We start from the raw sequence: 14573 nt of genomic DNA on the forward strand, positions 1-14573 counted from the left end.
ACATGAAATTTCCACTAAAGAGAAGCTTCAGAAGTTCTTGGAAAAGGAGCCTTGAACAAAGTACTTGAACTAAAATGAATCATTTATGGTTTATTTCACACATACATCATAACCAAGATCTGTATTGCATGGCTTTGACCCTTAGGTAAAGAATTAACATAACTTATCTGAAACTGCTTGTTAGGTGAGTGATTAGGTTTTTGTTTAATTTCAAAACAGTGCAGACCTGCATGCCACCTTCAAGCTGAAATGCGACATAGGAAAACACAGGACAATATGATGTTAGTAATTGATAATAGCAGCTACATCCTGATCTCTGACGTTTTCACTGGCTTTTTCACACTTAAAAAGGTGCAAAGATCACTCGAGCAAATGTGGAGAGGGTGCAAGGTAAAAACACGCTGCAGGCTACATTAAGCAGGGTCACGGATTCAGTCATCCCTGGAGACATTGCAAAATAACTTCCTCCAAGCATGAAGGGAATTTTCTTTAGTTGTTCACCATGTCCGCTCCGCAGAGCCATGGCAGTAAGTTCAGTCCAACACTACAAAGTGTACACCTCTGCTAAGGCCTAACAGTCCCCTTATATTAACCATAGCTATCATTTTCTTAAACATTCCTGAATTTTTCATCAGGTTTTGGGAAAATGCTCTTAGTTGTTTTTTATATTATCTTGATTACACACAACCAACAAACAGACAAAAATACAACATTCTTGGCAGAGGTCAAAAAGGCACATTAAGCCATATTGTGCACGGCCTGAACAGGAAAATACAGTAAATATATATATATATTAATATATGTAGCACCAAAACCCCTCTTCCCAATTCAGAAAAACTGTAAATTAAAAGTGAGGGATTACTTAAAGGTACAGTGTGTAGTATTTTGTGATTTCTAGTGTTGAAATTGCATGTTGCAGCTGAACACCCCTCACCTCACCCTCTCCTTCCAAACATGAAAAAGAACCTGTGGTAGACTTCAGTTGTCCTAAAAAAGGTGTTTAGTTTGTCCAGTCGGGATTAATGTAAAAAACATGGCGGCTTCTGTAGAGAGGACCCCGTAGATGTAAATATCAAGTATTTAAATATAAAGGGTCTTTTCTGGGGTAAAGAAAATTACAATTCATACAATTTAGATGAAATTAACTATTGAAAACATCATGTGGATTAATTTACATTAAATTTCTGCCAATTACATTTTACACTAAATCTTACACACTGGACCTTTAAGGACACAGCTCACTCCATCATTGACCATATTTGTTTCACTCTTCTTGCCAATAAAAAAACAACAGCGTGGATGTTCTGTTCACATTATAATCATTGACAGACACAGTGACCTGGTTAGCCTCATAAATCCTCCTGACTAAAATATTAATCCCATTCTATTTAACCTTCAATTCAATCTTCAATCTAAAGCATCATTCAACATGAAGCCTACGTCCATTCGCTATTTTTCATAATTAACCTACACAAATGTTGTGAAGAGCAGAGCTGATTTTAATTCTTAGTAACTCACAGTCTAACAAGCCTATTGTGTAATTATAGAATTTTGAGTGTGTGTGCATGTGTGTGTGTGTTAGTGTTTTTAAAGGGAAGCGCGACATGTATTGTTAAGTGATGTTAGTAATTATAATCTGCATTAGCAGTGTGTGTGTGTGTGAGGGTGTGTGTCTGGGTTTGCAGTTGGTATACAGCAGGATGAAGGGACTTCTGTCGCTCATTTAACACCGTGCACTGTACAGAAAAATGTGTCAGTTGTCAGACAGAGACTGGACGCAACACACTCAGGCTTCTAGAATTTAATTCAGGTAGATTAGAGACTTTAATTTGTGTCTGTGTGGTTTTTTTTACCACTGACTGGACAAACATGGATGAAAAATACACGTCCAAACTGTCACCTACTGTTGATTTCTGGGCGGGGATGTATCTGGTCATAATTGGTAAGTACGCTGCTTATTTGTTTCATTATCAATTTGTGTTGATTGTAGCGGGAAAAGTGAGACAGGCAGGAACCTGTTAGTGACTAATGAGAAATATGCACTTAAATAAGCCTCTGACAGAGAGTATTGGTTTGCTTGCGTTCGTCACTGGATGTAAAATATAAAATCAGGACGCATGATATCAGTTCACTTTAACCTGCCTGTTGCGATCTTATGATGTGCATGTCTATCTTTTTATTTGCATAATCTTTTGTTTCTATAACTCCGAAACTGAAAAGAAACTCAGTGGTATAAAGTCTCCACAACAAACACATTACATATCATTCAATCATCACATCAAACAGTATCCTATTTTATTACATTTTCTAAATGTTCTGTATTTCATTGAGCGTTTCTCTAGTCTCAGTGTCCACTCAATGCTTTCATAGTAGTTTTGGCATTCCGCAATTCACACACACATTCCTGCAGAGCATTTCTGTTCAGCACTTTCTCTATGGCACATCAATCACACACTAGCCTTACATTCCACAAGGACAATTTGGCGTTCAGTAGCCCAAGAACTCTAACGGACCCGTAATGGGGGAGACTGAGATTGAATCACCAACCTGCTCTACCTCCTACCAGGCCATTGTTTTTGTCTCAAGTTAACAGTATTCTAAATGAAATTGTGACTTTGAGCTGAATGAAGATCGTATTAATTAAAAGATTAAATGAGTTGTTGAATCATGACACTCAGGAAGGTGACCAGAAACCTGGATGCTGTCATGATCGTGTGTGTGTGTGTGCGTGTGTGGTTGCGTGTGTTTTATTGACCTCAAATGGATGGTCCATCACCTCAGCTCCTCTGCTGCCGGAGTCGTTTTGTTTTCCCTGAACGGCTCATGACTACATGTCTGCACTCCAGTCGACTTGGTTTTGTCACGGATGAAACCACATTAAATGATGTGGCAGTGACAGCATCAGTCCACTGCTGGCTGGCTGATCTGGAGTGAAAGGTAAAAGAAGGATCAACAGCTGGATACATCCAAAAATACCCATGCAGGTTAGACACATGAGCCAAAGATGCTTAAATGTGCATAAATCAATATTTTGATATTTACATTGAATCAAGTAACTCAAATTATAATGTATGTGTAATACAGAAAATAGCATCAGGGACTTTTGATCTTCTTTCAGCACTTTGGTTTGGTTTTACTGCCTTTACGCAATACACTCATATTCTTATAACTGGAATATGAAAATAATATCATGAGGAATAACCAGGTGTAAACAGGTGCTGGTCTACAATCTGCATTACCAGCGACATGGCCATTCACTTTATTTTTACATTATACTTTAATTGCCTTCACAGCAGGGAGGAAGTAAGAGGAAGTTTGTCCGATACTTCAAGCTCACTCACAAGTACAATTATGCACAGTTGACAACTACATGAAAAGCTTATATCCTTCAACCATATTTCAAACACTGCACTTCTAGCTGTGAAGGAAATTTACTGTTCCATTTTCTTTCCTTAGAGAAAAAAATGATTACTTGCACATGTGTTCCTCGTGAATTTTAATGTAGATGTATTTCATGTAGAGCAGCAGAGGAAAATTCAGCCCGCACAGGTATGAAAGGAGAAGTTTAGGTTTACAGGGTTTAGAGAACTGGTGCTTTTTCTTTTTTTCTTCGGGCAGTGGCAGAGAGGGAAAGGTACATCACGTAAATCGCACACAATGAAAACAGTTATGCTAAAAGGACATCCACACTGTAATATTATGTGACAAAGTATTAGCCGGACTAAATTGTTTGGTTTTTTTTCATTCTGAGATGTGATAAACACATTTCCAATATATTAAACAAAATAATGCAATAAAAAAATAGTAAAAACTAAAATAAAAACAAATAGTTTGCAATCAAACATGCTAAAATTAATAAATAAAAACTCATATTTCCATTTTAACGCCTGATATAACAATAACACATACAATAACTTTAAAAACATCACACAAATGTGAGTAAAACCTGGATTGCAATGTTTTAGAAAATACATAGACTATTAATCATTATTATTAATATGCATTAATATGGCATTTTGTACTTTTTACATGACTATTATTAGATGCCAATAATAGAGTTGGCTAAATGGTAGATACATGAACATTTATTATACAAACTAATACAGTTAAAACAGTATCACAACATATAACCCACACATGTATAGACTCACACTTCAGTACCACAACATGCCAGAAACAAACTACACAACAATAACTAGCTACAAAGTATTTTAGCTTTCATTCACCACTAGCCTGTTACCTCGTGGTTAGTACACATAGCATTTTAAAGCTAGCTGTGAAACCTGATAACTTGACAACACACAAACACACAAAGTGCGTCACTGAACAACTCTGGAATTAATCTGATTGATTCATAAAATGAACTCGTACCTGAACACAGAGGGATTCATTGACTTTCATGACGCCAACATTTCTCTGTTTGTAGCAGCTGACGCAGCTGGAGGTAATAATCTCCCCCTACTGGAGGCATCTGGTAACGACTCTCACTGTTACACTGACGGACCTATACACCAGCTGCAAATCACTATTTTGAATAGAAATCCACATTGGGGGAAGAAATAAAAAAGATACATCTGTAAAATTTTAAAAAGATAATAATTTGAAGGATTTAAATAATATAAACAAAATAGAAATGTGAAATGAAATGAAATAATGATTTGGCCTAAGATTGTGTGTAATAGTTTAGTTACAGGACCTTGAAAAAATTGAAATGGATGGGACCTTCCTTCAGGCAGCTGGTTCCAGTGCTTTGCTGTGTTCTCCATATTGACATGTTACCCTGGCTAACACTAGCTGACCACTCACCTCACAATCTCAGCTGGTCAGACAAATCCCTCATGATATGCTGGATATGGTCTACATGCTTGTCATTTGGATGTGTTTCTACGGGTTTGTAGTGATCTGATTTTGTCCAAGTAGTGTGCAAAACAAAAAGGGCATTTTTTATCTGATTAACTCATCTGCCTGTAAACCATGCACACTTTTAAACTGGATGTTATATACACTATTTCATGTTTTGTAAATCCCCAAAGCAGATGGAGTGCAGCAGGGAAGTGTGAGAGTGTCATCAGTCCAGGTGGCAGCTGCAGGGCTGATAAAAGAACACTCCATCAACTCAGAAGATGCAGCCAGATTAAAAAATATATATATATAGGGCTGCAGGGATGTGAATAGAAATATAAGCTCATGTCTGACATCACATCAAATTCAATTCGAAGGGCTGTCACTTTTTTTCTTATCTTTATGTGTAAGGGTGCATGCACTGTAATGAATGTGTCACTGCTCTTTCCTACAGTGCAACAGATGTCGCCGTGACAATTTCTTTCACATCAGCTGCGATAACAAAAGAAAGGGGCTGAATGTTAAAATATCAACATGCACAACAAACAGATTCCTCATGTTCAGCCATCACTGTCAAAATCTGCGGCTCAAAGCAATTATTTATGTCATCATACTCCTGCTGATTGACATATGTGCACTGACGTCATATTCTGTTATTGTGGAGGTGATGACATGTGTCATGGTTCCTCCATGAGGACGAACGTCTCATGCTTTTTCACAGATTAAAGGAACTATTCAAAATTGAACACATGGCACTCATGTTCAGCTTATGTCAGAGAGAGGTATTATGGGTTGAACCCAGAAGACACTGACCAATCTCGCTAATGGACAACACAACCGCAGTAATTTTGTATTTAATGCTCCCATATTGTTCCTATTTTTGGAGTCCAATGCACTGTTAGCACTCTGCTGCACAGAAATGAAAGAAATCAATTTCCGGACTTGTAATCTATTACCCCGGCCGAGCACCCATTAAAAACCCAGTAATCTCATTCGATTTTTTCCATGGCTTCATATTTTTTAATTTCAACATGATTACAATGTTTGTCTGTGTATGTAAGTGTGGATTATACATAACACAAAATTATACATTATTATACATGTGTCTCTTGTCGTATGGGGAAACAGTGAACAGCAGAACATTCATAATCACTGGTGCTGCCAGTCTTGATCTCTCACCAGCAGTCAGCCTCTACACACCACTCAGAGCTCGACAGTGTTTGGAGTTAACCGAGCGTGGTGTGACAGTGAAGGGAGGAGGAGAGGTCGGCAGAATAGCAAAAGATGTTACACAAGCCTTGAAATAGCGGCTCTGTGTGACAGTGCTGTGAAGAATATACAATATAATAAATCTCAAGGAAAACCGAGGTTGTTTGTCTGTCGACTATACGTGTAACATTTGACAACAGAAGGAATTAAATCGTAAATAAAGTCGGGTGAGACATGTGAGACATCCGGTCGGGTTTTATTGTTTTTCACTGTGCATGTTTGAATTGTGACTGGTCTCTGCAGCACAGACCTGCGGCTGTTTGCCTGTCATAGGTAAACTCTTCACCCAAGTTTAAAGCCCAGACTCTGGAATGTTCTCAAAGAAAGGTCATTTCAACCCGATGTATCCATATATATATATATATATATATATATATATATATATATATATATACAAAGGAAACTAAGACTCATGTCACATTAGTAAAGTTTAAAGACTATTCAAATTATACCACTCTTGCTTCAAATCAAATAAAAAACAATTAAGTAAAAACAGGTTAAAACAAGAAAAATTGAGGTGACATGTTTCTTGTATTGAAGTATTCGTGGATGCCGTTAAAGTCATCAGTGATGTTGCCTGGTTCTCTGTCATAATTTTATGAGAGACGATGAGTCTCCGTCTCTTCTCTCTTTCGTCTCGATACGTCTTTCACACCGTGTTACATCTGTTGTGTGTGGTCTGCACTGATAGATATACTAAAAGGAATAGTCTTTTCTGTGTTATGGTCCTATAAGTTGAAAATGTAAGATGTCAAAAGTATAGATATTTGCGTTGAAATGCTGGAATTAAAAGTAAAACATCAGATAAACAATTACACAAGTAAAAATGTATTTAAGAACAATAACAACGTATTTGTGTTTTTTAACCTCCCACATCTGTCTGTCAGTCACTTGCTCCAAACGCTAACAACCAATCAGTGTCATAATCCAATCTCGTACGATAAAGAAGGAAACAACAATGTAGAGTGAAAACTGACCCCAAACTAACACCTTCAAATCGCTATTGAAGGTGTCTCGTTCGACAGCATTACAGAAGCACATTCGCTTCATGTAATTATTGCTAATGAATCTCTCGTTCCACGTGATGGCTGACTAGGGGAGCAAAACCGCTGAGACGAAAGACCAGACGAGATCACACAATTACAGGAAGCAGATGTGGTGCAATTAATGCTAATGATGCTGTTGGCATTCAGAGCTGATATAAATGCTGTTGTCAGGAATTACATGGAATTAGATGTTGATTGGTGAGAAGGTGAGAAGTGATCGCTGGCTTTCTACAAACGTTTCTGTTGGCGATAGAGCCAACTGGGAAATATTGAATAACAATGATTTTTATTTTATATCTTTGCAGCCGTCCTGTCCGTCTTGGGGAACACCGCCATCCTGGTCAGCGCGGGCCGTCGCCTCACTCTGCTCAAAGCTCCTGAGCTGCTGACGGTGAACTTAGCCATCACGGACATTGGCATGGCCCTCAGCATGTATCCTCTGTCCATCGCATCTGCATTTAACCACGCCTGGATCGGTGGCGACGCGTCCTGCCTCTACTACGGCCTGATGGGCATGATCTTCAGTATAACCAGCATCATGACACTGGCAGCGTTGGGGATGGTCAGGTACCTGGTAACAGGAAGTCCACCCAAGACAGGTAGCGCAATCTCAGACGGGCTCTCGGGGGTGGGGGGTGGGGGCAGTTAATTACCCTTTGGCATTCTTACATCAAAAATATAAGGAAGCAGTCAATTCTTTTAAAGGTCACAGGGATTTACCTCTTATGGAAACCTGGAGATCAACTGGTGAATTAAGCCTTTTCATTTGTGATCCTTAAGATCATTGGGACCCTGAGGGTTTTGTTTCTGTCAGGCAGTAATTTACATTCACACTTGTGCTAATTTGTCTTTGTACACCAAGAATGCAATATATTTAATGTTCGGACCTGAAGAAAACAATCTTTTTGTCAAATTGAATATCCTTTCTCACCACAGACAGTACTGCATAGACACAAAACATTTAACTGAGGAGAATCAGTAAAGAAAAACGTATCATAAATGTGTTATTCTTAGAAATTTTATAAACCTCAATCTCGGTACAGGGTTCATTATGCAGCATCATGGTTGCACAACCTCACACTTCACATCTCAGTGTTGTGTATCTCAGCTGTGGTATAACTGAAGATCCAGTCCCCGTGTTTGTGTGAGGATTAGCCCCTCCACCATCATCACTGCTGCACAGATTCTTCTAGGATTCAGTTCTCTGATAAGTGTCTTACTGAATTATAATGCTTCTGATTCCACTTACACTTGCAGACTCCTCGTTTACGTGCGGTGGCATTGGAAGAGGTGATGAACACAACTGATACCTGCTGGAGTAGCTGTTTATGCTTTATGAGAGTTATAAAGATAGATATAAGATAAGATGAAAAAGTGTGTACTAACTAATCTAATCTAAACTACCTAAGAAAATAATAATCAACCAGGAAAAGTAATATTAAGTAAAAAACTCAACTTAAACACAAGGAACTACAAAATGAAAATAAGTATGAGGTAAAGAAAAAATAAACAGTGATATTGAAATTGCACAGATAGAAAATGATAGTTGAAAAGTGAGATATATTTAAGGTGTGTGTGGCCTAGAGGGAGCAGTGCCGGTTGTTCTGTCTCTGCACAGGTATCAAGTTCCAGAGGCGGACTGTGTGCATTGTGATCAGTGGGATCTGGCTGTACGCCGGCCTGTGGGCCTTGTTACCTCTGCTCGGCTGGGGAAGCTACGGCCCGGAGCCGTTTGGACTCTCCTGCTCCATCGACTGGACCGGTTACGGGGAGTCCCTAAACCACTCCACCTTTATCATGACTCTGTCGGTACTCTGCACATTCCTCCCCTGTCTGGTCATCGTCTTCACCTATTTCGGTATCGCCTGGAAGCTGCACAGAGCCTACCGATCCATCCAGAGCAATGATTTTCAATATGGAAACATTGAGAAGAAAATCACCCTGGTAAGTATCAGATGATCCGTTTCAGTTTTCTGTAACTGACTGGAATAATTTCATTGGACAAGAAAACCTTATTTGTGAAATGTAAAAGCAGAATAAAGCAGCAGAAAATACAGAGCTTTATTCAAATCATGAACACAACAAATAAACAAAACGCAGCGTTGCCTAGAGCATCTCTCTGTGAGTGTTCTGCAGAACAATCCTTCATTCTCACTGAATGAAAAAGCTAAAAAATAATAGTTACAGTTATAATCAGCCTCTGCAAACTGTCACTGTAAAATGGGATCCCTGATTTGAGAAAGAAACAGCAGAAAGGTGATGCACAAGTGAACATAGAACATAGCTGGAGGCCGAAGCTTTTAGTGCTATGGTAGAAATCAGCAGGAATCCAATCAGCAGCTCCCTCTTCTCTGCTGCAGCTGCTGATTTGGCTTCATCATGTGACTTTTTGTTTTTACGCTGTTATTGTTTCTACTTTAAGTGTAGCTCCTGTAAGTTTTTGAAAAAGGGCTTTTTTGGGCCTGTGATATGTTCCCTGCATGTCACACAATAGCAGGTGGTAATATCTCCTATAACAGTATAACATGGTTTTTATGTTTTCATTTGCCAAATAATAGAATCGTTGTTATTTTATTTTTAAGATTCCAAATGAACAACAGAGTTTGACCCTGATCAGAAAATGTTCTTCGCTAATGGAAGACCAGTGTGGCAGTTTGGCTCATTCATGTATCTTGTAGTTTTTGGACTACAACAGAGGATGAGTCACACATGCTGCTGCACACACAGTACAGTACAGGACTTCACCTGGAGCACCTACTCACTGACACTGCTACTGAAAGTGGATTAGTATGATCCATGTTTGAGCACAACTCCACCTGTGAGTGTGAGATGAAAGGTGGAGTGTGATCATAAGTATGATGATAAGTGTGTCTGTGTAAAAAAAAAGACTCAAATTCTTCTTTGAAGCTATGACTATTTCTTTATTTAACATTTCTTTATTAAAACTGATGCAGTAGGTTGCGGTTGTCTAAATGCGATGCTGAAACCATCTGGATATGATGTGGAAGACTGAAGCTGCCAAGATACAAAATCAAATTGATCAATACAAAGTCCATTTTTAAAGTGTAATTCCTTTTGATTATAAATCAATAGTGTGTAACACAATATAATAGTTTGGTCAGGCTGCAGGTAAATGTTGCCGCTGGGAACTCGACGTGCTCCACGGAGCAGACAAGGTCAGAGGATCATCATTATCATCAGATTTAATAGATAGGTTCTTATGAACACAACAGATTTGATTGTGTAGCGGCAAATGCCCTGAGGATACAAATGAAAAGCATGACTGTACCTGTGCCACTGATTTTAACTTTGAGCATTTAGGTTCCATTGAATTACAGATCCATCAGAGCTGAATTAAAATGCTCCACAGATCAGAGATGTGGATTATGAAGTGCTTTTTTTATTGGGATATATCACTTAAGGAACCACTCAAGAAAACAAAATGAAAGCTTTTCTGTTTCGCTCTATTGCTCTTTCCTCTCACACCACTCAAGGAAACTTGAATCTACTAGAGTTCTGCTCCGATCTTACCAAGACTGTTCTACAGCTACTACGTGCCACCTCATGTTACACCTGCTACATGTGATTAATATAAGCGATAAAGCACAAGAAACCAAAGTGGTAAATAAGCAATTATGATTGCTAGCTGAGACTCGACCAGCGCACAGCTCAGCGAGGGAAGCTGGAAGCAAAACAAAGAAAAGAAAACTAGTCAGCCCCAAGGGCAATCCCCATCTTTTTTTTTGCCCACTACCGGCTCAATTGCCAAACTATTCCATCCATGCTGACTACCAGCTGCTTTCCACCCAGTTCCACCTGCCACAGTTATATAAGCTCCTCCAATCGCCTCTCTGGCTCCAAATTACGTCTTATTAGCAAGATGGCAGTGGTGCTTTCCCAGATATTTTGGCTTAATTTCTGTATAGAGGGAGGGAGTGGAGACGTGTTGTCCATTTTCATATACAATCTATAGAAGAAGGTGAATAACCATTTCAAAATCTCTATAGAGTTTCAGGATTTTTATAGTTAGTCAAGTGTATGACTGCAATAGCAGAGAACAATGAATGAAGGTTTTTGTCGATGGAAAAGTTGTTTTCGCACTCCTCCTGACAGGTGGACGCACTAGAGGGTCATAGATGGTTTATCACCTGCCAAGTATATTTTTGAAAGTATATACCCTTTTCCAACAGATTCCAACAAAGCCTCCTCAGATGGTTCTGTGTATCAAACCATCTGGTCATGTTTGAAACTAATCATTTGATCTCTTTCATATTCCTAGATGTGAAGATGAGGATACTGATGACGTGGAATATTCAAAGGAGGGACTTGTCAGGCTTTGTAAAGTGTAATGATGAACAGGGAAAGAGACTGTCTATCTGAGCATAGCTACTATTTCTAAATTATATGACAGACTGTCAAATCCTACCTGTCCAAACAAATAGACCCACGCTCAGTTCTTCTCACTTGTAATTCATATTTACATTACCGGCTTGGTCTTACCAATGTAGCCATGGTAACACAATGGTAACTGGCCTTTTAGTCTTCACAACAATGCAAAATCACATGACACACACGCTCATACAGCGCTTTTATACAATGCACGTATCAAGACATCCCAACACAGTGATTTCAAAAGACAAATGAAACGTGCTGTAGTTAGGTGGTTACACAGACTTGGGAAAAATCTACATGTTTCTTTTTTCTCATTCAGGTGTTTCATGTATTGTTTACAGTTGCCTACTCACACCCATCACTATTTAATTTATGAATACCCAAAAACCTTAATTTAAGTAACTTTTGTCTAAGATTAGGTTTCTGCTTTGTTGCTTCCACACGCTACAACATTTGATTTGCATCAAAATTAAATGAAAAAACATTAGGCTAGCAGCCAGTTAGCTCATCGTAGCATAAAGACTGTGAATAAGGGAAGAGATTTCTTGACTATGTCCGGTTCACGCTTTGATTTTTGTTCAGATTCAAAAGAGAACACTGCGTACTTCAATGTGTTTTTTGAGCTATTATATTGATGCTGTTTGATGAACTACATTAAAGGTTCAGGTGTAGAATTGAATGACATCTAATAGTGAAGTTGCATGTTGCAGCTGAATCCCCTTCACCTCTCCCTCCCCTTCCAAACATGAAAGAGAACCTGTGGTAGCCTTCAGTTGTCATGGCAGCCTCCGTAGCGAGGTGCCGCCCCCGAAGTAAAGGATACAAATATAAAGGGCCCATTCTATGGTATACAGAAATCAACAATTTGTACAATTTAGATAAAGCGCACGAGTGAAAACATCAATAGGATTATTTGTTATATAATTTCTGCCGATAGATCCCTTTCACCTAAATCTTACACACTGAACCTTTTAGGCATTTAATATTATATTAATTATCAAATGTATTCATCTACATTTATGGGTTAAACATGGCTCATAATGCCACATAGTGTTTTAAACCATCTCTTTCAAGGTTAACACCCTCTAATTAAAGGTGAGCGGCCCCCTGCCACCAGTGACCGCTAGTGGGAATCTGGAAGCTGCTCTCATTTTAAAATCGATGTCTGAGTCTGAATTTCCAGTGAGAAACAAAACTTTGGAGTGAAGTTACACTTTCAACTGTTTGGTTGTTGTGCTCTTCTTATTTCAGATGGCCGTGTCTATCAGCATGGGTTTCCTGATTTCCTGGACGCCTTACGTGGCTGTGAGTTTCTGGAGCATGTTTCACTCCCAGGAGCAGAGCCACATAACTCCTTTCATCACCCTGTTGCCCTGCCTCTTTGCCAAGAGCGCCACCATGTACAACCCTTTCATATATTTCATCTTCAGGCGTGCCGTCTGGCAAGAGCCCCTGCGCCTCCAGAGGCTGTGGTTTTGTTGCACCCATCAGACCAGTTTGACCAGCTCAGGAGAGAAAATGGAAAGCAAAACTGTGAAGGGATCGGACAGCGAAGATAGGATGGTTGCAAACTGTGTTGGTCTGATGGAAGCTCCTTGTGGACAAAGTGAGATACTCACTTTGGGCTAATAGAGCTGACATTCTTATTTCACCGTGTTTACCCCGTTGTCATTCAAGGAATCTGTTTGGAGTTCAGTGATAAAATGTCATATGTATGTATAAGTAGCATTAGCAAAGACTTGAAACAGTAAATTAATTAACTTGTGTTCGAGAGCAGGGCCACGCCTCAACCACACCTCTCATCTGTCAAGTCTATATGTAACTGGACAACCCGTCACGCTCCTCTTGTCTCAGATATATTGAAAGACAGACTGTGACACATGTGTTACATGCCATTTCTTTTCAATGCCAATTGCTTTTCAAGCTAAACTCATCCTGGATCCTGAACAAGAGATAAACTGTATGACAAAGTGCTTGACGCTGACTTCATCTGTCAGTAATTACACAACAGCTGAGCAACACAGCAGAGCTGCTTGTACTCCGTGTTTTACCTTGACCCTGCAATGTCGCCACTCCTTCCCCAACAAGGAATCACCTACTCAGAGTACATCTTAAGCCTCCACTCCACCATGACATTGCTCCCTTTTTATTTTGTCGGCAGACACCTACATGTTCACAAGGAATGTGTTTGTGTGTGGGATTTGAGCTGCCCACGTTCTTGGAGTACGACCGCCCTGGCACTTTTATCCAAATCGACTGAAGGGAGATTACATGATGTCAGTTTTACACAAAGAATCAGAGATTAATAGAGCTCAGATAAAGGATGATTGATTTGTTTATACTTTGTGGAGCAAAGTGCAAACAAGCTGCTCTTATGTTGTACAAAAGAAAGGCATTTTTCTTGACGTGTGTATTAATAAATTCTTTCAAAGGCATTATATTTGTGTGTTTATTCACCTCGTGTCCCCTGAAAAAAGTCAATACTCATTAAGTGAATACAAGTGAATCTAGTCTAAATTCCTTTTTGATTTATGGTCAACATAAGAGAGTTCAGTCAAACAAAATTCCATTGGCATTCAGTTTATCTTCTGCTTATACAGATTCAACACACACATCTATCTATCTATCTATCTATCTATCTATCTCTAACAAACTCTGGGAATATCCTCAGGTTGGGAACTGGCGATTTCATGCTTTAACTATCTGTTTACACTTCTTGTATAAGACCATTTTCACAGTGATTAGTCACCTTTGTGTTACTTAGCACAATGCTTATGACTGCTTCTTTTATTTCCTTTCATACCTGCTGCCTGCTGACCATGAGATTGTAGTTACTTAGATTGTAGTGATGTTGCTTCAAATGCTGCGCGCCATGCTTTTATCAGTTACCTGAACGAAAGAGTCATTGTGTGGAGATCTGACTGAAAAGAGACCTGACCTCCTGAGATAAATGTGTGTAACTGTTAAAGTTTCTGTTTCGCTTGGTTTTCCATCTTTTGGTTTGAAATGTTAATTTCCTTTAAA

At 39.1% G+C, this 14573-nt stretch overlaps 1 protein-coding gene and 1 long non-coding RNA gene across 2 annotated transcripts in view; one reads left to right on the plus strand and one right to left on the minus strand.

Annotated features, from left to right (window-relative positions):
• Nucleotides 1-4494, minus strand: part of LOC138405659 (uncharacterized) — a 36852-nt gene extending 32358 nt beyond the window's left edge. Inside the window, exons 1-2 of the long non-coding RNA XR_011239457.1 lie at nt 4372-4494; nt 2756-2925 (exon numbers count right to left, since the gene is read on the minus strand). This is a non-coding gene — a long non-coding RNA (uncharacterized lncRNA). The remainder of the gene's footprint in view (nt 1-2755; nt 2926-4371) is intronic.
• Nucleotides 1681-13984, plus strand: opn8a (opsin 8, group member a). Its single transcript, XM_020091572.2, has 4 exons — nt 1681-1942; nt 7463-7756; nt 8776-9101; nt 12801-13984. The coding sequence occupies exons 1-4, from the start codon at nt 1870-1872 to the stop codon at nt 13176-13178; spliced, it is 1071 nt and encodes a 356-aa protein (XP_019947131.2). The 5' UTR covers nt 1681-1869; the 3' UTR covers nt 13179-13984.
• The last annotated feature ends 589 nt before the right edge of the window (nt 13985-14573 follow it).

Source organism: Paralichthys olivaceus, chromosome 19, assembly GCF_024713975.1.
Source record: "Paralichthys olivaceus isolate ysfri-2021 chromosome 19, ASM2471397v2, whole genome shotgun sequence".
Lineage (NCBI taxonomy): Eukaryota > Metazoa > Chordata > Actinopteri > Pleuronectiformes > Paralichthyidae > Paralichthys > Paralichthys olivaceus.

What these genes read in the sequence shown, in the direction of transcription:
- opn8a (XM_020091572.2), top strand. Translation starts at nt 1,870, where the DNA reads ATGGATGAAAAATACACGTCCAAACTGTCACCTACTGTTGATTTCTGG. An exon ending in GATGTATCTGGTCATAATTG is followed by an intron (nt 1,943 to 7,462) that starts GTAAGTACGCTG and finishes ATATCTTTGCAG; the next exon opens with CCGTCCTGTCCGTCTTGGGG. An exon ending in TTGAGAAGAAAATCACCCTG is followed by an intron (nt 9,102 to 12,800) that starts GTAAGTATCAGA and finishes TTCTTATTTCAG; the next exon opens with ATGGCCGTGTCTATCAGCAT.